The sequence below is a fragment of the Apteryx mantelli genome, chromosome 26, assembly GCF_036417845.1.
Source record: "Apteryx mantelli isolate bAptMan1 chromosome 26, bAptMan1.hap1, whole genome shotgun sequence".
NCBI lineage: Eukaryota > Metazoa > Chordata > Aves > Apterygiformes > Apterygidae > Apteryx > Apteryx mantelli.
In genome coordinates this window covers 2,925,009-2,950,315 of record NC_090003.1, presented here as the reverse complement: position 1 = coordinate 2,950,315, position 25,307 = coordinate 2,925,009, and the positions used below count along the sequence as shown (strand labels likewise).

The following is a 25,307-nucleotide window of genomic DNA, read 5'->3' as shown; positions in this document are numbered from 1 at the left end:
CTTTTTAGTAGCAGTTACAAAAATATGGATCACTATGATCAAGAAAAAGTCACAACTGGTATATATTCCAAAGGAAAAAAGTCTTGACTGCTTTTGAAATGTGTGTTTCTGTTTTATAATTGCAGCCAAATATTATTTCAAAGCTGTGATCTTTACTTACTACTTGAGAAAGAGTAAATACTTTAAAAAATTATGATTAATATAGTATATGATTTAATAATTAATGTTATTTTACATAAACTAGGTTTACTTGTAAAACTGTCCAGAAATGGGCAGAGTTTCTCAAGTTTAGATAGCCATACATGACATACATGTTCAGATGATATGGAATACTGACTTAGGTATCTATAACACATTAGTCATTATTAGATAGCTCTGCCAGAACTACCATGGTTTTATATGTACAACAGCAATCAGAAAAGTTTGTTCCAAACTGTATGACTCCAAAATGAAAACCTAGTTATGTTGAGGCATAGTTTAATCTCATGCAGTCTCTGATGATCTGTCTATCTAAACTATAAATGCAAGGTCAGATCATAGGATGGATATTTTCGTAATAGGGAAAATACTATAGTACCTACAGCCAGAGGGAATGAGAAGAGGTACTAATTTGGTAGAGTGACAAAAAGGCTTAAGAAACATTCAGAATAACGGGTCATTTTTTAAAGAATATTTGACAGTTCTAAGCCAGTAGCTAAAGGAAAACTTAAATTATTTTCAAAAGAATTAGACAAAAAAGATTTGGGAAGTTTATTTATTTTGTTATGTTTTGATGTTTTCATTTTAATTTTTTTTAATCTCTCTCTTGAGCAATTTTAATCTGTCATTAGCTGTAAAGAGTTTGGGATATTTTTGCTAGAATTGTAGGAAATTAAATATATTGTTGATCATTATTATTTTATCCCCTCTCTTTCGTTTTGCTAATAGGAATGATTAATTTTGAATGAGGTACTACATATATTAAAAGAACACTAATTTGCTAAATATGTATTTGTATGCAGAATCTGAATGACCTAGTATTTGTCCTTCCTCAAAATTATATTGATTATTTTAGGCCCATGCACATCAATGTAGTTTATTTACTTGAGAGAAATTATGCATTTATTTTAGAATTTTGTGGGAATGGATCTTAGATCAGCTCTTTTCCTAAGTACAGACACAAAGTGGTAGCTAAATCAGTCCTGTGAAAATAACATGAGAATTTGTTTAACCCAGGCAAAAAAATCTTGGCCTGTCATGGTGATGATGAAAGACAAAGGTACTCTGCATAAATATTTCTCTCATTCAGGATGGCATTATCAATCCAAATCTACAGTATAAGGCTTTGATCATTCAAGATGATTTCAGCAAGTGGTAAATATCCCTTTGCAACTCTGAGTGAATGGGACAGCAAATTTTTCCAAGGATAATCAGAGCCCTGATAATACCCCTGAATTACCAGAGTTTGTCAAAAGATTATTAGTTAAAATCCTGAAGCCAAACACATTCCTACCATAATTCCATTGAAGATTTTGTGATCAGTGACCTTACTGTTTGGGCTATAGAACTGCTGAAAAGGGAACACAATGGTAGAAGGAGAACTAAGAAAGAAAACTAGCTCAAAGAATTCAGAGATAATATGTAGATGTTACTCTTCCACTCTTTTTGCAATATCACAACTACTGTCAGCAAAGAACATTTTAATGGGATCAAAGTGAACTAAGTGCTGAAAGTGTAGCTGGAGTAGAAACACAGTTCTTTCAGTATTGATTCTTTTAGAGGAGTCCTACTGTATTTTTACTTGTTTTAATGGTCAAATTTATAGCAGCATCTATCCTTTTAGAGCATATGATGCCACAATCTTCTTATATACATCCATATATATACATATAAAACATACTTACACACACACACTCATTCTAAACATATAAATTGCCTTGGCTGATTTTTGCTGTTGTAACAGATATATCCTGAAAACATAGAACTGTGTGTCCTTTTTTTTACTAGTAAATTAGGCAACAGCTGTCTAGCCAGAAAGAAACAGTACCAAAGAATACTCAGAGCAGGTACATAGTTAACTGTAACAGCACCCTTAAGAGCAGGGAAAATATGAAAAAATGTCAATTGCAAATATCCTGAGAGATGTAAATCTGATCTATTACACAGAGAGACAAAATAATTCTGTTCCATATATCACCCTGTAAATTCCATTAAAAATCTTTTGGTTTCCTTCCTCCAACAAAAATAGCTTTCATGGAACAATACAACTACTACCGTGGAAATTTGGGTCTTTCCTCCCTAGTATGCAGGCATGACCACTGAAATTTGCAAAGAAAGAAAAAGATCACAACCCCCCTCCCCCCCCCATAATTCTTACACTCTCATGACATATGCTTCTATATATGTATGTACATTTGTGTACGCATTGTGTATAGATGCACATATATCCTCCTTCTGAATCCCACAGAGCTGTTATTCCCCCCACACACCCTCTTAGTTGCCATTTAAAATATTGGCATTAAATGATTAAAAAAATAGGAAAAGATAAATCAAACACTTTACCCCAGGTGCATCCTTTCATTTGAGTAAAGTATCTGCACATTCATTTTTGCTTTATGATACAGTCTCTTAAAAATGTAGCCTTCCCAGTGTTTTCTTTGTGGGTTGGTTTTAAAATTGTCATTCTAGATTGAACAGCACCGAAAAGTAGAGGAGAGCAGGAGAGAAGAAAAGAGCGAATATGGAGGAAAAAAACGAGTTTGACCTGTGAGTAAAGACGAAACCAAACTCCCAAATAGCCTTCTGGCCGGGTTTCCCTACTGACCCTTCTCCAATGGGTCACGTTCCGTAAGAGCAAGCAGAGGTTGAGAGAGTTTGCAAGACATTAAAGATGCAAACGTACACGGCGTTATTGAGCGTTAACGATTTCAGCCCCGGAGAAACCATGGGATGGATTATTGTAAACGCAGTTTCACAGCTCCACGCCTGCTGAAGTAACCTGAAGCGTTTCATTTTAGAAAAGCCCCTTAGAATTTGACAGAGATGAGGTAGAAGTTTATAAAACCTTGGGGTTGCCTCCTTTGTTTTTGTTCGGCCAGACTGGGATAGCTCTTAGAAAGCAAAGGGATCGCAATTTCCCCTTTTCCTGCAGCAGTGTCCCCCCCGTTTACATTCCCTCTTCCTTTCGAAAGCTGCTCGAAGACGGGCTGCAGCTGCCGTTGCCCCGGAGTTGTGCAGCCCGGAACTGTGCAGGGAGGAATAAGAGGGGGTGGGGACGGGGGGAGGTGGCAGCGTGCTTCCAACACACAACGACACCCAACTCCTGCAGTTCCCTTGTCCCTTTATCTGCCGAATAAACCTTCCGTTAATTTACTCCAAGCAGCCTCCGGACTGCCCCCACTCTATGGCTAAATCCCCTTTGCCCTTAGATCGGACTGCATCTCCATTTTTCTCCCCGTCGTTGTTATTTGCACAGGACACGTCTAGTATCTCAGGAACACTTGTAGTTTGCTTCCTCCCGCGCTCGGTGGGATCAAATCTGCAATTTCAGAGGTTATTTTCGGCAACGAGCTTTGCACTCAGGAAGATCGGCTGGAGGAGGAAGAGCGAAGCGCTTCTGAAAGCAGCAGAAGGGCATGCCAAACCGGGGCAGCAGAGCTGGCTTCTGCTTCGCTTCTGCTGCCCTTTGCGGGAGTGAGCCGGAGGAGCTCAGCTGAGGTGCCACCCCGCAGAGGAGGAGACCTGACCTACTACCTGCTCCGCATCTCTGGCTGCCTGCATGGCTCGCAGGCACTGGAGAAACTGTGGGGGTTGCCGCTGCTGAGCAACAATACATTGCTTTAAACTAAGCCTCAACTTACCACAGCAAGGATGGCAACACTACTGCAGCTTTGGAGCTGCCACGAGAACCGGGGAACCTGGGTTTTGTTTGTCACTATCTAATAAGTGGGAGTAAAATGGAATTTCTTACCTGGCTTTTTCCTACCTTGGTTCTACTGTGCACCCAACAGCACAGGTGTATCAGGTAAGAATACATCTTACAATTCTTTCTTAGAGCAGCCTTAGGACAGCTTTTCTTTACGTGTGGGTGGCATGAAAAAATGCCAGGTTTGTAGCTGTTACTCTTTTCCCTGCTCCTAGCTCCCACTCCCACTTTTGCCCGCAGATGGTCTCCATTTAAGGGCTACAACTGCCTGAGTATTCAGTAGGAAAAGGGGGTCTTGACTGAAGAGTTTCCTCCAAGGTGCCCTATCCCTTTTTTTCTAGGAGAGGATGCACTTCTGCCAACTGAGCTGCAGTGTCTTGGGTTAATCTAGGGGTATGTTTTTAACAGGATGCCTATGGAAGCCTTTTCCTGAGGGGCACTTTAAATTGGGGGTAATCACGTTTTGTAATGGCACTGCACATCCTAGGGCAGCCTCACCTCCTTTAAACAGCTCTGTAGGGGGCCTGGTTGGACAAGAAACCCTTTTATAAAACCCAGTACAACCACTGGGGTACTAACTGAACATCTTTGCCTACTGCCTTCATAGACATTATTTAAGAAAACTCCAAATGTAGACATTCCTCTGCTAATGGGTTCATTAAGTCTCCTGGACCTGAGATAACAGAAAGAAACTGGAAAAAAGCTTTTTAAAAAAAGTTAGAAGAAAGTCAACCATTTTTTAAAAATAATAAATTGTAAAGATAAATGTTTGCAATTGTCAGTCATATTTATTCAGAAGGTGTTAGCTAGGCAACCAGCAATGTTTTCTATATATTCTCTACAGATCTGGAGGCTGTATGTGGAGAAAGCTTGCCATGATTATGCAATGAAAACAGAAGGGGGAGGAAAAAAGGAACTTGGTGCATGTAAAAACATGCCTACATCATCCAGAGTAGAGATGGCTGTGGTATTAAAGAGGTCTCCCTCTTTATTTTATAGATATTGTTAATAGTTTCAGAGGGGTATTAGAAGCAAAGTGATGATTGTAGTAAGACATAATACTGCTGTTCCAGTTTTTGAAATTAATTAGTGAGATCTGATTATTTCATTGGAAAGGAAAAGGATCTTGGATTAGAGGAAGTGTCAAGACAAGTGCTCTTATTCAGGACCTGACTTAATGATTTGTCTATGACCTTGAGCCTGTTATTCAAGGCCAGATCCTGACACCTTCATGCTCTCATGTGATCCAGTATTTAATTGAAGGCAGAGAAGAAGATACTGTTTATGATCTAAAGGCATCAAGACCTGGCCCATAATTTCAATGAATCTGTTTCTTTCTCTGCACTTTGGCTAGCATTAAGTATTTTGGTTGAAAAGCACCGTTTCAGTACAAAATAAACAAAATAAATTTTAAGGAACAATCAGTCTTCTCAGCCTTTGACTTCAAGGTCTGTTTCTAAGCATAGCAACTGCCAGGATATGTGCAACCTGTAATTTGTTAGATAAATTATTTTGTTGTTGGATTAACTGCCTAGTTACTTGGCCTTTTCACAGTTACACAATAGTGATGAGTTGTTGTTAGAAATATATACACCCATGGCAGAGGATTAGGAAAGACAGCTTCTAGTGTGTGAAATTCAGACTGTTCAGATCTTAGTGGTTTTCCAAAATATGCCAAAGTGTAAGACATTCAGTGTTCAAAGAAAGTTGCTGGGTTTAGTACAGTAGTTTTCCAAAGATTCAGGATTCAGCATGGCTATGGCAGATAATTTGAACATTGCTTAATCCTGTAAAAGGTGAGTAACTTTGCTTCTTTGCTTACATGTGTACTTTTGATGAGTTAATTAAACAGAAATAAAAAACATTTTACTCTTGCCTGAGAAAAATTACTCACACCTACGTGACCCTTGACTATGAAATAATTCCCTTTGTAAGAACTAAGGAAGAACATTAATTGCCTTATTCCTCTTTCTTGAGTCCTGAAATATGACATTTTTGGTAAGACATGCTTTTTATTAAACCTGTAGTTCTGTGATAATAGGCAAAATTGCCAATAGCTATGTTTCTTTATTGCTCCAATTTTGTTTTCTAAATGTAATGTGATTCATGGTTATGATGACAGAGGCGTCCAAAAATGCTCAATTTGCTGGCTGCCAGTTGCATGGATTTGTACAGACAGGTGTAAGCAAAAGCATATTCAAAAAAGGAGGAATATTTCAAAGAATTCCAAAGTCTCTGGTATGACATCAGATTTTCCAAAGATGAACTTTAAAGTTAATTACTAAAATAATGTTAAGGTTTGGCAGAGGAGAGAAATGGGGAAAATATGTAGCCTGCTTCCTCACAGCATTTTTGACTATCATTTCAGGGCGCTTAAGAGAGCTGTATTTGAAGCATTTTGTCTGTCATGTATGTTATTTGACTGCAATGAATGAGCCAAATGTATACCATATGTATAATGTATATGTATATTCCATGTATACAATTAACTGTCCTTCTGTAGGGTATCTCCCTCAGCCTTTTACTTTGAGTCATGACAATAGAGAAGCTTTAACATGTGAATATATGCAAAGAGCAATTTATTTTCTGTAGCTCAGAGAGAAGGAAATAAAGGCTTTGATGTTCATAACATTGCCATCAATTAAGCCTAATGCTTTTTCAATTACATTTCGAAATACAGAACATATTTACAGTGAGTTTCACTTAGAGTCAGGAATGGCAGATGGAAAGGATACACATGCTGCCCTGGATAATCCTGGAGCCTGACAGAGGCCAGATTGTTCACTGACCTTGCTAGATATTCCTTGTCTTTTTCCCAAGAAAAAGTTTTCTTGAGTGGCAGTGACATCTGCAACATTTTCCTCCCAAAGATTATCTTAAAGGAAAGGAAATGTACTCCATCCCAGTCCTCGGTATCAGTAAAACTGGTGTTTGCATCTTCCAAGTTAATAGATTCATACTACAGCTATGTCACTGCCCCTGAAAGAATCAGTCAGATTAACAGATTTAAGGAAGAAATGGCAGATGTAGAAAATGATTTTTCACATCTTTTCTTACTGCTATACATATTTGGGAGAAGGTTAGCAACTTCCCTGCAAGTGTGACCTAAAATCAGCATCTCAGTGGCTACTGACCTAAAGATACTGCTGAGCTTTTTGTGCTGCTGCCAGAGCTTTCTGCAATGCTGGGCAAAAATAATATTGCTAAAGTTATGTCTTGCTCAACTTCTGCAGTGCACTCATTCAAACAGAACATATAGATTGTCCCTCTCTTCGGAGAAGACCTGTTAATACAGGCTAATACTTCACTTGCCTGACAAATCTTTTAAAGATGTGCTGTCCAAGTTGATTGACACCTTTCCTCAAGATCATTCCAGATTAGTAGAATGCATTGGTTCTTCAACAGCTAGGAGAAAGATGTCAGCTTGGATAGAAAGGAGTTTGGGATATATGTACTTTTTATTCTAGAACTGATAATATAGCTCTGCAAGAGATGTGTTTCTCTGCTATGTCATTTGAGATCCATTGCTGAGTTGCTTTCCCTAACTCAACAGGTTGACACAGGTCAAGGACAGGTTTGCTAAGCTAAGAACTTCATAGTTTTCCCAGGTTTAGCAACATCAATTTCTTCTCTCCTTTGTCTAGTATGCAAGAGAACTAGCTTTTTTTTTCAGTTTAAACAACAGTAATCTGTTTTCCTCTGCTAACCTCCAGCCCTTTTGAAGTTCTCATAATGCTGAAATTCCAGATTTGGATTGATGTAAATATATTCTCTGAAATATCTGCTTGAAATGAGATGTATCTAGAGTGAGAGTGGAGATTAAGAAACATTTTCTTCAGCTTCAAGTTTGGAAAAGACTTCCAGAGTGATATTTGTACTCATGAATATGTTGCCATTCAGTCAGCTAGGCACCTCTCTCTAGCCTGGTGCAAAGTAAAGATAAGGTTTTTGATGAGCTGCTAAGCCCCTTGAATTTTACAAGTCTATAGCTTGCTTTTATAAAGTCCCTTTCTTACCAAAACAAGCTTTACAGAAGCTTACATCAGGAAATGAAGTTGGTGAATCAACTAATAATAGTTTCCTTTCTCTTCATCTTTATTGCTTGTATTATAAAAAGTTAATCCCTTCCAAAATGTGTTTTCTATGCTGGTCTTCCTTTTTTTCAGGTAAAATACATGAATAATATTTTAGGCCACATATAATCCCTACTTCTTATCAAGGATGAATGAAAATCTACAGTCATCTTTCCCATAACTCTAATGCACTGAATTTGATGTTCAAAATTCTAAAGGGATGCTCAATGGAGTTATCAAAAATTGGCTTGTAAATTTCCATGAAATTAAAGGCATACTTTCCAAAGTCATCCTTCTTGACTGAGGACTGCAATACTATCAGCTAATAGTCACACTTATATTTTCAACAGATAAAAAAAAGAACTAAAAAGATTATATGTAGAATAATATTCCTGACTTCATTGTTTCTCTTCTTCAATATTCTTCAGGGAGATAAAAGAGGGGAATGGGGGATTTCTACTGTGCTGGAGGACCTAGGCTGATTTTAGCCCTGAAGAGCTCACTTCACATGGACAAGAGAAGAACGTGGGCCCATTTACACCATACTGAATCATACACCCAAGCAGTTAGCCCCTGCTACATTATTCCTTATGACTGTACTTCTTCCCTTTACTCCATTATCCTCTATGCCAGGCTGACAAAATATAATTTGAAGAATATGGTTGTTTAAAGTGTTTACTTGCCACTTGGTAATTAAAGGGCAAAATATAGGTTCTTCATGAGAAGCCTAATATTAGCAAAATAGTGATCTTAGTGATCACTGTAAATCAAACTGTGGGTTATTCTGATTCACATATTCTCTTTGAGTGTCTGGAAGTCATGCTGTGAGCAGCATGCTAGTGTATGAGAATGATAGTAACTGAGTAAGAGTAATTTTGTTGCCCATTTCAAAAAAATTTAAAAGTGGACCAGTAATAAAAACATCAAAAAAGAAAATCTAGCCATAGAATTATTTCAGCTGTAATATTTTAATATCCTCCACAGGCATTAAGTGGATATAGTTTCACTAACTTCAACAAATTTGTTACACTGATGATTTGACCCTAAGGCTTTATTAATAATAGAAACAAGATCTTTTTTAATTGTGTCATGGATATTTAAGTAAAACTCCCTCTAGATTGTAATCTGCTGAAAATGCATAGCAAGCTGTGGCCCACAATTTTTAACCCAACACCCTCATTTTAGCTTCCTTTTAGCTCTATGTTTCTCCTTAATGCCATTACAATAGAATACTGACACAGGATAATGATATGTTATTGTCACATTCTGTAAAGGCTTTTATGAAAAATAAATGTCAAGGGAAAAGACATGATTTTATTTTTCAAAAAAGAAAAAAAAGATGAGCCTCCTAACAGTTCTTATAATGACATTACTTCTTGCATAGCAAGTGACTGATCATGAGTCAGTTATCTGGGGATGAGTTCTTGACGTACGCATGTAGTAACATCTAATGTGAAAGGGGAGCAGCAAAATTTGTTTCTACTATTTTTCTCAGGTTGAGTACTCATAAATATACACGGTATTCTGATTGTACAAAAACTTGTATCCAGCACTTTCAAAGTATTGTGTGTGCAGTAAACACAGGCTAGATCCTCCTATCCTCATAGATCAGCCTTGCAAGACGAGCCATTACAATACAGCCACCTTTGACCTGAATATTATTTTGTTTAAAAACACTGTACAGAACTTGGCTGCAATTTTAGCAGCAAGAGGTGAAAAGTACCATCTTCAAAAGAAAATGTAAGGAATTTTTAAGCAGATAGAGTATAATCATTCAAGTATACTCCAGTTATTTATTGTATTTAGGCAAAGACACAAAGTATTATTCTTTGCCTATAAAAGGGGTTCAGATATTTTACTGATCAGGAAAACCACTATATATCTATGGCTGAGACTTACAATTTACAAATAAGTACATTTAAAAAAAAGTACTTTCAAGATAGTCCCATATTCTTTAATCTGCCCAAGTCTTAATTTCAAAAATTCTTTGTGTTCTGCATTAACTGATAGCCTTACTATTTCCAAGACTAGGGTAATAAATGTAAAAGAAAATAAATGAAAGAATTTCTGAACTGCAATGTTTGATGGTACTGCAGAAGAAAGCTAGATCTTAGTACCTGGATTTTGCTAAGTATTACAAAACCATGATTTTATTTATGTAAATATAGAGAGTTGGATGATTGAAAGACCGGGACATAAGAAACAGCAGTCTGACAGAAAGAAGTGTTTATATAGTTGATGAGAGTCAATAAAGAAATAAAAACCCCTGTCAACATGATGTAATACATCATCAATACACTTGCTTAAATCAATTATGTTATTCCAATTTATATAGCTGAGTCTTCCTTACTCAGAAGAGGTACAGGAACATGAGAAATATGTGAGATAAGTCATTTGGAGAAATATGTGAGATAGTCATTTGAGACAAATGTACAGCAATATACTTGTGGAAGGGAAACATTAGAAATGCAATTTTATATATATCCTCAGTTTTAACATTTTCCTGTGAACTAATGAAATTTCAATTTGGAGCAGTGTCCCTGTACTTTAAGGTCACTTAAGCTTTCACAACTCTGTTAATGCAATTTGTCAGTGTCTCTGCAGCTCAGAACTTACATTCATACATTGTTACCCCAGAACTCCTCCCTCATATAATTAAGTCCATACACATGGGCAAGAATATCATCACTAGGGCAATCAAAGATGACTCTTCCAGCCCACTGTGAGAAAAGGAGTTGGTTATTTGTAGTAGGATATACTGCTACTGTGGTGACAATAACTGCACATGCTGAGCTGAATGTCAGCATTGGCATATTTGGGGGAGAAAAATGTGTGCTTTATGTGGGTCAATGTCACATAAACAGTCTAAGAAAGTTATGCAAGCCCCAAATCAGAATATTTTATGGTATATTACTCTGCAGTCTTTCATCAATATTTAACAAGTTTATCTTCTGTTACTAGTGATATATATGTATGTATGTATGTATGTATATATCTTAAATGCCATATTTATTGCAGGGCTCAGTGGAAGCTGCTGAAGTAGTGCTCAGACAGCTCTAATACGGTACTTGCGTTCAGATGTATGTCTCTCTCAGATCACTGGCAAGCATTCCCTTTGCAAACAGGTGTGGTAGAAATTGTCATAGTTCTTCATTTTTCTGTTTCTGTCACCTCAGTCACAGTGCTGGAGGATAGGGCAAGAGGGATTATGTGAGCAGGCATATATCTGCTTTGAATGAAGTCTGCCAGGTCAGTTTAAGCAGTTAATGAAGGCAGTTTGAGCTGGCCTTTGTTTATAAGAGATTAGGGAATATCCACATAATTCCTTGTACCAGCAGGGTTGAGGGGCTGGTATCTGCAAAGTGGTGGAAAATGGCAACAAGAAGCAGTGCAAATGTCTTCAAGGAGCATCTCTAGATCAGGAAGAAGCATCTGCATACCTACCACCCGAGAGATGGAGGTTTATCTCTGGCAGCTCTGACAGTGAGCGTGTTACCTCCCCGACAAAATCCACTGCCTGCTTGGTGGATCACTCAGGTTCCAAGAGTGACTGAAAAAGGATGTGTGCATTATGGCATCCCTCCTTCCCACAGCAAATTATGCTGTCTGCATTCCTACAAGCTCCAGAGTTGAGGACAGATGTCCAGACACCTGCACTGCCTCATGCTGGCAAGTGGAGAACAGCACGAGCAGGTGAGCTGGAGACCTCCCAGCATGATGGGCCCTATGTGCTCGAGGATTTAGGGCATCTGTGGGAAAGCAGAGAGAGCTATTCTCCCGACATTTCTAGGATCATGAAGCACACCTCGTGTTCTAGAGAATAGCCAGATCTTTCAGGTTCGCCACTATGGGCAGCTCCTCGCAATGCAGAACCATAGGCTGCTCCTTGAGGTTAGTAGGAGGTTCCTGAATTGCCAGGACCATAGACAGCCACCCCTTTGGTGCACCACCACGAAAACGACGGAGGCTTTTCAGAACAATGGACAACCTCCCCCCCGCCCTTTCCCCGGAGGTTCAGCGCCAGGATCAGCTCCCGCCGAGGCTCACAGCTATGGACAACGCCCTTAAGTTTCAGGGCCGAGGGAGGCTTCCTGCCAGTTCAGGACCGTGGGGTTGCCCCTTTCTGTGGTTCAGGCTGTTTCCTGCTGTTTCTTTCACCTTGTAAACTTTTATCTCATTTTTGACCATATCTTGTCAGTTTACAGGTGTTGGTATACCTTCTATTTTGCCTTGTTTTTCATATTTCTGAGGGCCAATGGTACTTTTCACAGTATCAAAGATGTTAAAGCCAAATTCCAGCTGTGTCATTTTTATTCTTTTGTTGTCACATTTGAAAATATACCTCCCTTCTTGATCTAAACTGTTCCACAATGATGCTAGGAGCTACCAGACAGCTGCTGTGTTCTGCTACCCAGATAGCTGCATTTTAGAATCCACCAGATGCATTGTATGCAGTATATAAAGTATCTCAGGCTCTTCTGAAATTTCTTTAAACGGAGGGAGCAATTCTTCCCATTGGCTTTCTCTCTTTTTCTTTTTATTTAGTGATTGAATGGGTGTCATATTCTTTATTTTACTTTCATGGTTGATGTTACGGGAGAGAGGTCACTAAAACATTTCAAGTCCATTCACTTTTCTGTAATACTTACTTAATTCTTTATCCTTCTTTGTCCATCTCAGAGCCTTTCACAAAACAGAGCTAATTACAAAATCTTTAGACATTTTCAAATGAGCCTGAAATTAAGTTTCCATAGATTCTCTAACAATCAAAGCACATCGATAAAATACAGTTCTTGTCACTTCACTGACAGGGAATAACAATTTTCAGGTGAGTAAAGCATGCTGATAACATTTTGATGATTTAGACTTTTACAATTTATTGTTCTTAGTTTCACTCAATGCATAGGAAATCCCTATCATCTGTAAGATGTTCTTCAGCTACACTAACTTAGACAGAAAAAATAGTGATCTCACTTTAACAGCATTACTGGAGAGCTACAGACTTCTAAGCTTGAAATATTCCCCTGAGTTTCCAGTCTTGCTCCACTTGCTTTTTCATTCATTTGTTCATGTCAACAGGAAAATGAACACCAAGTATTTTTAAACTTTGATTTTATTTTTGCAGGGGAAAAATGCTAAAAAATTGTGTGCTTTTGGGCTTGTATCTCAGAAACAGGCCATAGTCTTGCCTGAAATAAGTTTTGATTTAAACAGAAACATCTGACCTGAACATTTGATTTAATCAGAAACATTAAGGGCTAGATGAGCAGACAGTGAGGTGGACTGAAAACTGGCTGAATGGCAGAGCTCAGAGGGTTGTGATCAGTGGTGCAAAGTCTAGTTGGAGGCCTGCAGCTAGCAGTGTATGCCAGGGGTCAATACTGGGTCGAATCCTGTTCAACTTATTCATCAGTGACCCAGATGAAGGGACAGAGTGCACCCTCGGCAAGTTTGCTGATGATACAAAACTGGGAGAAGTGGCTGAAACACCAGAGGGCTGTGCTGCCATTCAGAGAGACCTCGACAGGCTGGAGAGATGGGCAGAGAAGAACCTCATGAAGTTCAAAAAAGAGAAGTGCAGAGTCCTGCATCTAGGGAGGAATAACCCCATGCACCAGTACAGGGGCTGACCTGCTGGAAAGCAGCTCTGCAGAGAAGGACCTGGAAGTCCTGGTGGACAACAAGTTGACCATGAGCCAGCAATGTGCCCTTGTGGCCAAGACGGTCAATGGTATCCTGGGCTGCATTAAGGAGACCATCACCAGCAGGCTGAGGGAGGTGATCCTTCCCCTCTACTGAGGCCTGATGAGACTGCATCTGGAGTACTGTCTCCAGTTCTGGGCCCCCCAGTATAAGAGAGATATGGAGCTACTGGAGTGAGTCCAGCAAAGGGTCACTAACATGATTAAGGGACTACAGCATCTCTCATATGAGGAAAGTCTGAGAGAGTTGGTGTAAAGAGGATAGGGCCAGATTCTTCTCAGTGGTGCCCAGTGACAGCACAAGAGGCAACAAGCATAAACTGAAACACAAGAAGTTCTGTCTGAATCTAAGGAAAAATTTATTTACTGTGAGGGTGACAGAGCACTGGAACAGGTTGCCCAGAGAAGCTGTAGAGTCTCCATCCTTGGAGATGTTCAAAAGCCATCTGGACAGGGCCCTAGGCAACCTGCTCTAGGTGACTCTGCTTGAGCAGGGTGGTTGGACTAGATGATCTACAGAGGCCTCTTCCAACCGTGATTCTGTGATCTGAAATGGTCTTCCTATCTATACACAGTATTCTTCCGCTAAATTACCAGTCCTGCTGAATTGATTATACTGTAGGTGGTCTCTGGTGTGAAAGAGGCTAACGTCTTCCATTTTCTGTTATTTTTCTTTTTCTAAAGATGGCCAAGTTTTAAAAAATACTTATTCTCTTTACCTAGAGCTATGAATGACATTGGAGATTACATAGGTTCCAACATCGAAATATCCTGGTTGCCGAACCTGGATGATTTGATGAAAGGGTATGCACGTAATTTCAGGCCTGGGATTGGAGGTGAGACTTCGAGAATTATGTTTCTGTTATTTCTGACAATCCTACTACTCTCTGACGTTTATGTGAATTTCATCCTCTACTTGATTAAAGGGTTGTGGTTATCTTGTACTTGGATACTGGAAATAATAAAGATGAACAATTTGCTTGTTGTGCCACTCGAAAATTTTTTTTACAGTACAACACAATTAGAAATGCACTCTTCCTGCCAATACACCTCTTCAACAATATCTAAACCAAAGTCATTTTGAATCACATTAAGTGATGAAAATCTCTGCATTTGCTTGAAGTCATGGTGTCTTAAACTAGACGACATGATTTCCAGCATGAATTCCATAGTTTTCAATAGTTGTGATTGTACCTCATTTCCTTTATAGCTGAAGAGAGGTGTTCTGTTGAGACTTGAGGACACACTATGTAAAAGATTGAAATTTCTTGCTCTAAGGAAGATTTTATTTGGAAAATGCAATATGCCATGGAGAACACTTTAATGAATTTACTCCATATGAAAGAATTAAGAATCTTAGATCATCTATATTATTATTACCTCACTGTGATGATATCTGTCACCCCATTCTAACATTTTTTCTCAGGTCCTCCTGTTAATGTTGCTCTTGCAATTGAAGTAGCCAGCATTGACCACATCTCAGAAGTTAACATGGTATGTTGTCAGTTAAATACCAACTTGTGAACATCTGTATTGCAATGACAGAAAGTGCAGAAGTCTAACTAAATAGAGAGATAGTTTTAAGTAGGATATGCTGTTACAAAATTAAAGAAGGAAGAGATTTCTCAACACATTTGGAGTGGAGAAATGGTCACAAGAAAATATTGCAAAGAACAAACACATTTTAAGACACAGGCAGATTCTCTTTGGGCAGATATTGGCAATTATAAGACTTTAACCATGTAAAGCCTTTGAGCTGTTTTTACTAGACTTAGCAAGGTTAGAACTGCCCTTATTAAAGGAAAACAAAATTTTAAGAAGCAACCTCCAACTTCTGCTTAAGTTCCTTTTCATCACATATATTCCTAAAAAGATGCTGAGGGAACCATTAGTTGTGAGATGCTTCTCCTTATCATATACAGGTCTCTGAATAAAGCAACAGGGTACAACATATTACAGAAAACCAAGCAGAGGCAGGAATTAACTGCATTTCTGAAACACAATAGATTTAATTTTAAAACCAAAAATTTGGATTCCCCTCCATCCCTTTTCTTTGTTAAGATGCTTAACTTCACCTGACTTTTTTTTTCTTTAAAAAACTTTCAAAACCACAAGTACTACTTATGGACACAAATAAGCAGATTTTCTTCATCTTAGACAAATATGCAGCTCTTGCAACATGGTATATGTAACTGTCATTGAATCACATCATTTTTTGATATCTTGGGTTTATACATGGTAAAAGCACATAAAAGAAATTAAAATCCTTGGGCAACTTTATGGTTGTCTGAGTACAAAAATATTTTTGTGAACAGGAAGCAGCTATTACATTTCCAGACTAATACAGTGATTTTTCACCAAGTCCCAAGGCATTGTCATTGTGTTTGTTTAGCATCATCTGTTAATTGTGATTTCTCTTGTCATAGGAATATACCATGACAGTGTTTTTGCACCAGAGCTGGAGAGATGACCGTCTGTCTTACAACCACACCAATGAAACTTTGGGTTTAGACAGCCGGTTTGTGGACAAGCTCTGGTTGCCAGATACTTTCATAGTAAATGCCAAGTCTGCCTGGTTCCATGATGTGACTGTGGAAAACAAACTTATCAGGCTCCAGCCAGATGGAGTCATTTTATACAGCATCAGGTGAGCAAGAGAAAGTGAATCCAACTGCACTCTCTCATGTCGGTTAACTTTGTGAAAAGACTGTAAAAGTAAGCGCTCAGTTTTCCTAGGATTTTTTCCTAGAATAACCATTAATTCAAAACAAAAGAAAGTTCTCATCACTCCTGTCAGAGATCACTTTGCTTTGCAAGTATTGCACTGTCAGAAAGGTATCTTCAGCAACACCAACATGTTTTCCATTGAGCAATCACTGATCACTTTTAAAACATCCTTAATGGAAGATAAGCTTATCATAACTATTTGGTCACTAGGCAAGCAGGTGCTGAATATAAAGAAAAGATTCTGTTTTCTCTTACTGTTTCCCAAGGGAACTATGAGCCCAATTTTGGCTCAACTTCCGTGTCTTTCAAAGGGAGAAAGTAGCATTTCCCCACTTTGGAAGAGTGTTCTTGTTAGAACTCAGTAACTCAATTTAAAAGTTAATTGTCTAATATTCAGAAAATTAATTAATGAGTGTGCACCTTTGAAACAGTAAGTCCAAGTTCATCCTTAAAGTATTGGTAATGATCTTGGGCACAGGGGATGGGAGGAGATTTGACTCAGAGAAAGTCCTTTTTATCATCAGAAGTAGCTGAAGCATCCTCTGACACTAGACAAGTCATCTGACCTTTCTTCAACTTCCCCCAACTTTGGGTTTCCCAGACAGTAAAGACAATAGCTCTAAGGGTTTTGAAAATATTGTTTGTTGTATTAGTATTGTTAAGGTTTCAAGGTTTTTCATTCAGTCCTTGAGTTCTGAAGGAAAATGAAAGGTTACAGAATCACAGAATAGTTAAGGTTGGAAGGGACCTTTGAAGATCATCTGATTCAACCACCTACTCAAGCAAGGTCACCTAAAGAAGGCTGCCCAGGACCATATCCAGGTCAATTTACAAAGGTCTGCCCTATCTGAATTCTACTAATTGGTGTTCATTTTGCTTGGAACAGGATTACCTCAACAGTGGCCTGTGACATGGACCTTTCCAAGTATCCAATGGATGAACAAGAATGCATGTTGGATTTGGAGAGCTGTAAGGGCTGAGTACAGTGTTCCCTATAACCTATATTCTACTTAAAGCCTTCATATATGGTGCTTAGGTTGCTGGAGTGATTCTGCTTTAGTCAATGAAATGTGAGGACTGCTTAAAATTTAGAAATAAAAGGTACAAACCTCAATTCCTTGATTCTCTGTGTTGGGCATTAGACTATGCACTTTTCAAAACAAGTTCAGCTCTGACCCAGTTCAAAACTATAGGATTTAATTCAATGAGGATGAAAAACCTTCAGTCCTACTGATGATAGATGACTGGGAACTTTGTGCTTGATGTAAAACCTGGTGAAACTGTGACAGTCTTTTCACTAGTATTAAGGATGCTTGGATAAAATCCAGTGCAAATAAGCAGAGAAGACCACAGGCAAAATTTGGTGTGCTTTTTTCCTTTTTTTTCTTTATGAGAAAACAGGAAAAGGAAAGAAATCCCTGCTCCTAAAGAATGTGATAGTGACTAACTCTGGCATAGCTCCTTAGCTTGCCTAGGCATTCCTGTATCTCTTATACAGGGATCAGTTAGAAGACTATGCATAAACTGGCTTAAGTTCATTTATGCTCACAAGGGAAGGTGAAGAATAAATTTATATTTTGTCCAACCTCTATTTGATCTATGCTCAGCATGTAATTCCCATAAGCATTAATACTTTTGAATGAAATTCACCATTGACACAAGCAGGGGCCACACGATCAATAGCAATGAATTTGGCCTTTTGTGGTTTTTATATCAGGAGCAGACTAGAAATTCTGAGGGTTCCACAGATTTCAGAATAGCAGTTTCTGAACAGATGCACTGACACATTGATGCAAGATTCTCTTTTTCTTTTTTTGCACTGACTGTTTTCTAGGCAATTAACCACAATACTATTTTATCCTGTCAAAAATAGCAATCTACAGTTTTACTTATGTAATCAGCAAATGCAGAGGCAGCAGACAATGAACCAGCAATCAGTTCTCTCTCCCAGCAAGTTCTGCAGGAAGTTTTGGTGGCAGTTGATTTTTTAATTGAATTTGAGAATTTTGATTTCAGTACAATAAACATATGTAGAAATAAATCCTCTTCAAAAAAATGAATTAAAGTAGCAAGTTGTCCATTAACAGAAAAACTAACAAAGACTGATTTCCTATGGATTTGCACATCATATACATCCCCTCATACATCTCCCACCCCTCCCTCATGTCCCCTGTGCACTGCATCTCTTCCTAGCAGCAATCTTCCAGCTGCCTCCCATGCCAAACTGCCATTACTAATAGGCTGAGACGCTTGGTGATTGGCAAGCTAGCTGCTGCATCTCAAAATGGATGTGGATCTGAGTTACAATGCCTTTCTCTAATTGGATGCACTAATTTGTGTTCTCCACCTACCATTTCTTACAAAACTTGTAGGAATCTAGAATCTTTGAACTTTCACCTTTCTGTCAGATTGGTTTGAAAATGTTAAGGAAGTTCAAAGGCTGTTAGGAGGAGACTGACAGAAAGATGAAGCATAGGCAACTTAACTGCATAGATGCTGCTTTCTTATTAAACTACCCAGAGCCTAGGGGAGATGTTGACAAATGTTTCCAAGAGTGGCAATTCCTATGAACAATTCAGGTATATATTTTACTTTCCTATAGCATGCATTTTTTTTTAAGTGTTGTGGGGCTTGCAAGGAGAGACACACAGTAGCCAGTAAACTGGATGCATGCTTGTTGAGGACAGTGGGGGAATCCCTGAGAAGGGAAATCTGTTTCCCCTGCACTGCCTGACAGACACAAAGACTGCCTATCTCATAAAATCAATGGGTAAAAGTGGAAATAGATTTGCATTACATAATTACACTCTGATCTGTCTTCAGTAGGATGGTGACATTAGATTTGGTAGTTATTTTCTTTTCCAGTGAATTGCAGTTTTTGAGACTCAGATCCAGGAGCAATGGAGAGGTAAGTAGCCTAGCTTGAGTGCTACAGTAAGAGTTAATCTACTTTGAGTATGTAAATGAGCTTTTTGAGAGATAACTTGAATATATCTCATGGCACTAACGTGCTTTGTGTCATGCCACTTACTGTCAGTCCATGTGAATCAACTTGAATTTTTCTCCCTGTTGGAAAGCTATCCCTGATGTTATCCTGGCAACACTGATGTTGCCAGGATAGTGAATTATCCAGATTGAATCTCAGCATGTTTGCAATGAGACTGATGAAAATCAGTTTGGCAGAGGAATTTGAGGAGTTCCACTCTGAGCCCTCTACATATTTAATTTCCTCCCCAAACTTTGCGTTTATTCAGTTTTCTTTTTGGCAGATGGCTACTCTTCAGAGGATATCGTCTACCACTGGTCAGAAAACCAGGAGGAGATCCATGGGCTGGATAAGCTGCAGCTTGCTCAATTCACAATTACCAATTACCGGTTCACAACAGAAATGATGAACTTTAAATCTGGTAACAGAATCTGCCTTTAATTCAGAGACAGTATCTGACTTGTTCCTACATAGGAAAACCTCCCTTATCTGTAATAGAAAATCCTTTCTCTTAAGGAATTAGTTTAAAGAATCTGTTGCGTTTCTGGTACAATTTTCTTTAGCTGATACTTGCAAAAAATGCCAACCTTTGCTGAGCCTTTGGGTAGCCACTGTAGCATATTATGACAAATCTGTAGTCCTTTAGATCTACATGTTTGAAATAATACTGCATGGGGTACCTAGATATCACTTCATAGAAACACTTGAGGTATAGCTCACATCTTCTTGACCTAATTTGCAATTTGGAATGAAGAAAGGCTTCCATTAGCCCTGATTTTATGAGGCTTATGATGTAAAGTCAGATCATTCTAATTCTATCCAGCAGAAATCAGTTGTGTGTATGCATATCACTGGGTTTATTGCAATGTTTGTAAAAGATTGGAATAATTTCTTTCCTGCTGATTTTTCATCCTCATTCATGTATTCAGATTCTCATTTATGCTGCACATCTCCTCCAAGCTCTTTTTTGAGTTTGAAATTAACTTGGCCTTTTAAAAAATCTAAATTTAGTATCTGGAGGACTTTCTACAGCAGATGATAAGACAGTACACATTTTGAAGCAATACTGTTATTCAAGAAGACTCATGATTTTATTTTCAGATCTGGCATTGATATGACCTGAGACAAGTCATTTGACCTATTCTTAGCTAACACTGCTGAGGGAAACTAGAGTACCTCATGCAGGGCTTATGAAAACTAATTGAACAACATTCAGAATAGCTTTTTGTAATCCTTGTCCAAAAGATGGTCAAGAATGCAGATCTGCATCACTATAGGAAAAGTTATTTTAAATATCAGTTTGACTGTAATTCACACAGATTTTTTCTTTGTCTGCTTCTTTTAATCAGCAGGTCAGTTTCCCAGGCTCAGTCTCCACTTCCACCTTCGGCGAAATCGAGGCGTTTACATCATTCAATCTTATGTTCCTTCTATCTTACTAGTGGCTATGTCATGGGTATCCTTCTGGATCAGTCAGTCAGCTGTGCCCGCCAGAGTGTCATTAGGTAAAACAGATAGTCTGGGGAAATAACAAGGAAGAGTATGCTGAAGTTGTAACAATGCTCTCTAAGATACCTCATTTACCATGAAGGCACATTTATGAATACTATGTCTACATCTGCAGAAGAGAGGGTGCTTTAAAAGATTTCCTTCACGTTTTAATTTCTATCATGCTATCAAAACAGCTGTCTGAGTAAAGAACAGAAAATAAACATCTAATGATGGTTAAGAGCCATAGTGAATGAAGGCATTTGTATGAAGGAATTGGTTTGAAGCAACTGGGACCATGACAAAAAGCATTTCTAGAGCTTGTGGATCTGTTTGCCTGAATAAAAGTTGCAAGTCCAGGTGAAAAGATTTTGAGGGTTTGGACCTAGAAAAAAATGAAGCATAAGATATTCAAAGCTGCCTTATTCATACAAATGCACAGTTCTTACAAGCTTTTCAAATCCCCTAGATGTTTTGAAAATTAGAAGCCATACTATTAAAGGGCTTCTACTATGAAAAGTATTCCTCAATTTCAGATTACTAAATACTTTTATAAAGGCATATTATGAAACCTAAAGAAAGTTTCTCATACAACACTGCAGGTATAACTACAGTTCTTACTATGACTACACTGATGGTCAGTGCCAGATCTTCACTTCCACGAGCATCTGCCATCAAGGCACTTGATGTTTACTTCTGGATTTGCTATGTATTTGTCTTTGCTGCACTGGTGGAATATGCATTTGCACATTTCAATGCTGACTACATGAAAAAGCAAAAGAACAAGATAAAGGCGAGAAGGCGGAGTGGAGAGGTCAGTAAGCTAAGTGCCAAGAATAGCTTTGCAAAAGCAATCGTCCTGCATTACAACCTTTTCTTCTGCGGAAGCAAATTCTTCTTGTTCTACCCCTTTTGAAAAAAAAAAAAATTCCTTGTTAATACTCTTCTCACATTAATATGACAGGCAACCAAATGCAACTGCTGATTTCCTCCTGCAACATGGTCAGCATTATACTAAAGGAAATATTCTAACATGGTTTGTTGCTGTATTTAAGGTAGGAAATGTAGAAGAGAGAGCAAATGAAAAAGAAGAGGTGCAAACAATGTCCTGAGCCAGATCTGTATGCCTTGCACTTTGAGAATACACTTAGACCCTTTGATATTTGTCTAATCCTCAATGTAAATCAAGGTACCTTGAGTTGCTCCTGCAGGGTCAGGGTAGAGCCATTATGACAATATTGCACAAGAAGGGGAAGAAAGGCCTTTTCTCAGAAAGTATTCTTTAGTGGCTGCATATATGAAGATTCTTCTAGCTCTGATACAGCATCATAAAAGGCTTCTAGCACAAGTGAAAATTAGGCCTGTAGTCTTCAAGGTTATGCTATGGAGATTACATTATTTACATGTAAGTTGCATAAGATAAATTCAGATATAATTACCTTGGATATAACTTATGTTCTAAAGTAGACACGAAGCCCAGTGAAACTGAACAAAGGAGTCCTTAAATGAAATTTCTTCCTGGAACTCCAGATGGTTTTGCTGCTCTCTTCACGCACCTACATGCATGCTAGCGATGAAGCAGAGCAAATTGATTAAGGAACATTTATTCTCACAATTGACAATGTGCAGTCCAGGCCTATATATTTTAGAACTCTCTGGGACATTGGCTATTATTTATTATTATTATTACTCAGTTTTATGAAGCTGTAGCAGATATGACTGATCCACGTTCATTTTCTATCCTACCTTCATATTCTTTCAGCTTTGGCAAGAGTCTGAGAACTGCCCACTGTCTTTGACCACACAATGGGATAACTATCTCCTTCAGATCAGTCAATTATTTTCAGTGAGGAAGGCCTGAGCATGCTGTCTCAGTAGTATCTCAATAACTGAGAGCATGTAAAATTATAACCAGAATTTAGATGTGGCAGCACAGAATCTTTCACAGTTCCTTCTGCCAATGCAACTCATAAATACTGTTCAGCCCTTATAGATCTCATGCATATTTGAATGTCAGTAGCATGGCTAGCTCTGATCAAGTACACTACATTTGTCCTATAAATTACTAATATTGTTTCTCCTCTTTCCTTTGCAGATAAATGTGAAGAATGCCATTGTTTTATTTTCCCTTTCCATAGCTGGTGTGAACCAGGAACTGGCCATTTCCAACAGGCAGCACCGAATTCCCAGAAGCCTGCCTGGATCGTATGGCACAGTAGAAATAGAAACTGGAGAGACGAAACAGCAGCATGAAATGAAACTGGATAAGAAGAGTGGTCTGAAGTCCCTCTTTAAGCCCATTGATGCTGATACCATTGATATATATGCCAGAGCCGTGTTTCCAGCAGCCTTTGCAGCAGTCAATGTTATATACTGGGTTGCTTACACAATGTAAAAAACATACAAGCAAACAAACAAACAAGGTTCTGTGAAGACCTGCAAATTGAACAATATCTACCTATTACAAAGCCCTTCCTGAAATTGTATTGGTCCATCTCTTCTCAAAGTATTTTCCAATGAGCTTGAGACATTTCTAAAGTGAAGGAACTCCTGCAATTGATTACTATTAAAAGCAGCAGAAGAAACAATTTATTACCAATTTGATTTGATATATTAATTACTGTACTCTGCCAAACAATCCCAGCTCCTTTTGTTTCTTGTCTTAGTGTAAGACAATTTGTCATATGTACATATTTGCAGCAAAAGTGCTAATCCTAAATTACCATGTTTTTCCTCCATTTTAAAGACTGGTCAGTAATGAAGGCTTATCTCTTCATACTCATATAATTTCCTTTTTTTACAGAGCAGCTGATTACTCATTTCCACACAAGAGTGATTTTCTGTATCTGGTCTTCTGTGGGATGGTCCAGGTTTAACAGTAGTGATAAAGTTGGAGTTTTTAATCATAAAAATTTCATTATCCAAGTAAAAGGGAATAAGAGGTAGGTGGAGGATTTTTTCTTAAATTATTATTTGTCTTCGATAAAGCATTTAAAACATTTCAGTGCTCTTAGTCACAGCATGAAATAAAATATACATAGAATACAAATGCAGATACGCAAATAGAATTCTACTGAATTGCTAACGACGACTGTATTACATTTCAGATCCAAGCTAAGGAAAGCTTAAACACAGCAATGTTTATTAGTTTAATAGGCCCAAAATAGACAAGTGATTCCGAAACACACAGAAAGCTCAAGCTTCCTATGTTGGAAGAGCAAAAATTTTAAAGATGCTTGATAACAAAGGAACTCTATTTTCATGAAGGACTTTAGAATTCCATCTGCTTTTTTTTTCAGTGAAAATCAGATACCTGACTACCATATGTGCCTCTGAAAATCTCCTTTTTGCATCTGGCCCTAAATAGCTGAGGGAAGTCCAAAAATGTCATACATGGCTTTAATCTACTTTAGATGCTTTGAAAATTTTTGCCATTTTTGTTCAGAGGCTGACCTAATAGATATGTTAGGCCTCTTCACTTCCATGATTTGATAATGAAATTTGTGGGTACTCACACACACTCTAGAGCGTATCACACAACTCTTGCAAAGTAATTTTGTTCTGCAAATATTTCCAGTGACCTCAGCAGATGAAAGCAGTGTCCACAACAAATAAAATTTTCATAATTCATCCACAACAAATATATTGGGATTTGGGTTCAAATAACTGAAATATCGTTAATATAGGAAACCAATATAAGAAGCTTCAAAAGGGGGGATGTTTTTTGAGGATTTTGGTGCCTGGAAAGTGAAAGGTTGTTACAAATATACAGACTGACACAAAAGAAAATATAAAGTGAGAGAGGGAGGGAAGGAGGGAGACAAAGGAAGAGGCTGAAAGTTGGAACTGGAGGGAGCATGGGGAGATGCAAGATTAAACAAAAAGGATGTAGAGAAGAGCTCTGTTGGGCTTTGAAGATGGGGTTCTTCAACTTAGTGACTAATGCTTAATAGCTGCAATTGCAGTAAGGATGAAGTAAGCATTTGATCATAGTGCACACTGATCAATGTGTGCACATTCCTCCTGCCTTACTTCCCTGTGACACGTGGTTGGACTTCACACAACCAATGCTGAAAGACAGAGCATTTTAACACAGATTTATAACTTAAAATAAATATTTTCCAATATCACTGAAGTAAAAAAATGTTCTGAAGAAAAATAAATGATCCTGAACTGAACTATTATAGAAAATATTTTCCCATCATAAATCAAGCTTAGATTCTCCTCAAAATTTAGTTTCTCTTATAATAGGAAAACTTTCTGCCAACTACATGATGGAAGGTGCAAACTGATATCAAGCTATAATTGTTCCACTAAATATTTATCAGTCTAGGCCTGGACTGAGATATCTGGATTCTGCTTCAAGCTCTTCCCACTGAACTGTTGGGGAAACTTGGTGAAGTCATTTCACTGCACTATCTGCAACA

At 38.1% G+C, this 25,307-nt stretch overlaps 1 protein-coding gene across 3 annotated transcripts; it reads left to right on the top strand.

Annotated features, from left to right (window-relative positions):
- Positions 1–3,413: 3,413 nt before the first annotated feature.
- Positions 3,414–23,479, top strand: GABRD (gamma-aminobutyric acid type A receptor subunit delta). Of its 3 annotated transcripts, none has more exons than XM_067310907.1 (9): positions 3,414–4,003; positions 14,403–14,515; positions 15,106–15,173; positions 16,106–16,326; positions 17,293–17,375; positions 19,676–19,813; positions 20,745–20,897; positions 21,483–21,694; positions 22,976–23,479. In XM_067310907.1, the coding sequence occupies exons 1-9, from the start codon at positions 3,936–3,938 to the stop codon at positions 23,273–23,275; spliced, it is 1,356 nt and encodes a 451-aa protein (XP_067167008.1). In that variant the 5' UTR covers positions 3,414–3,935; the 3' UTR covers positions 23,276–23,479. The 3 variants fall into 3 exon arrangements, with proteins under 3 accessions (XP_067167008.1, XP_013799671.2, XP_067167009.1); XM_013944217.2 differs by having other exon boundaries at positions 20,742–20,897; XM_067310908.1 differs by lacking the exon at positions 20,745–20,897.
- Positions 23,480–25,307: the final 1,828 nt, after the last annotated feature.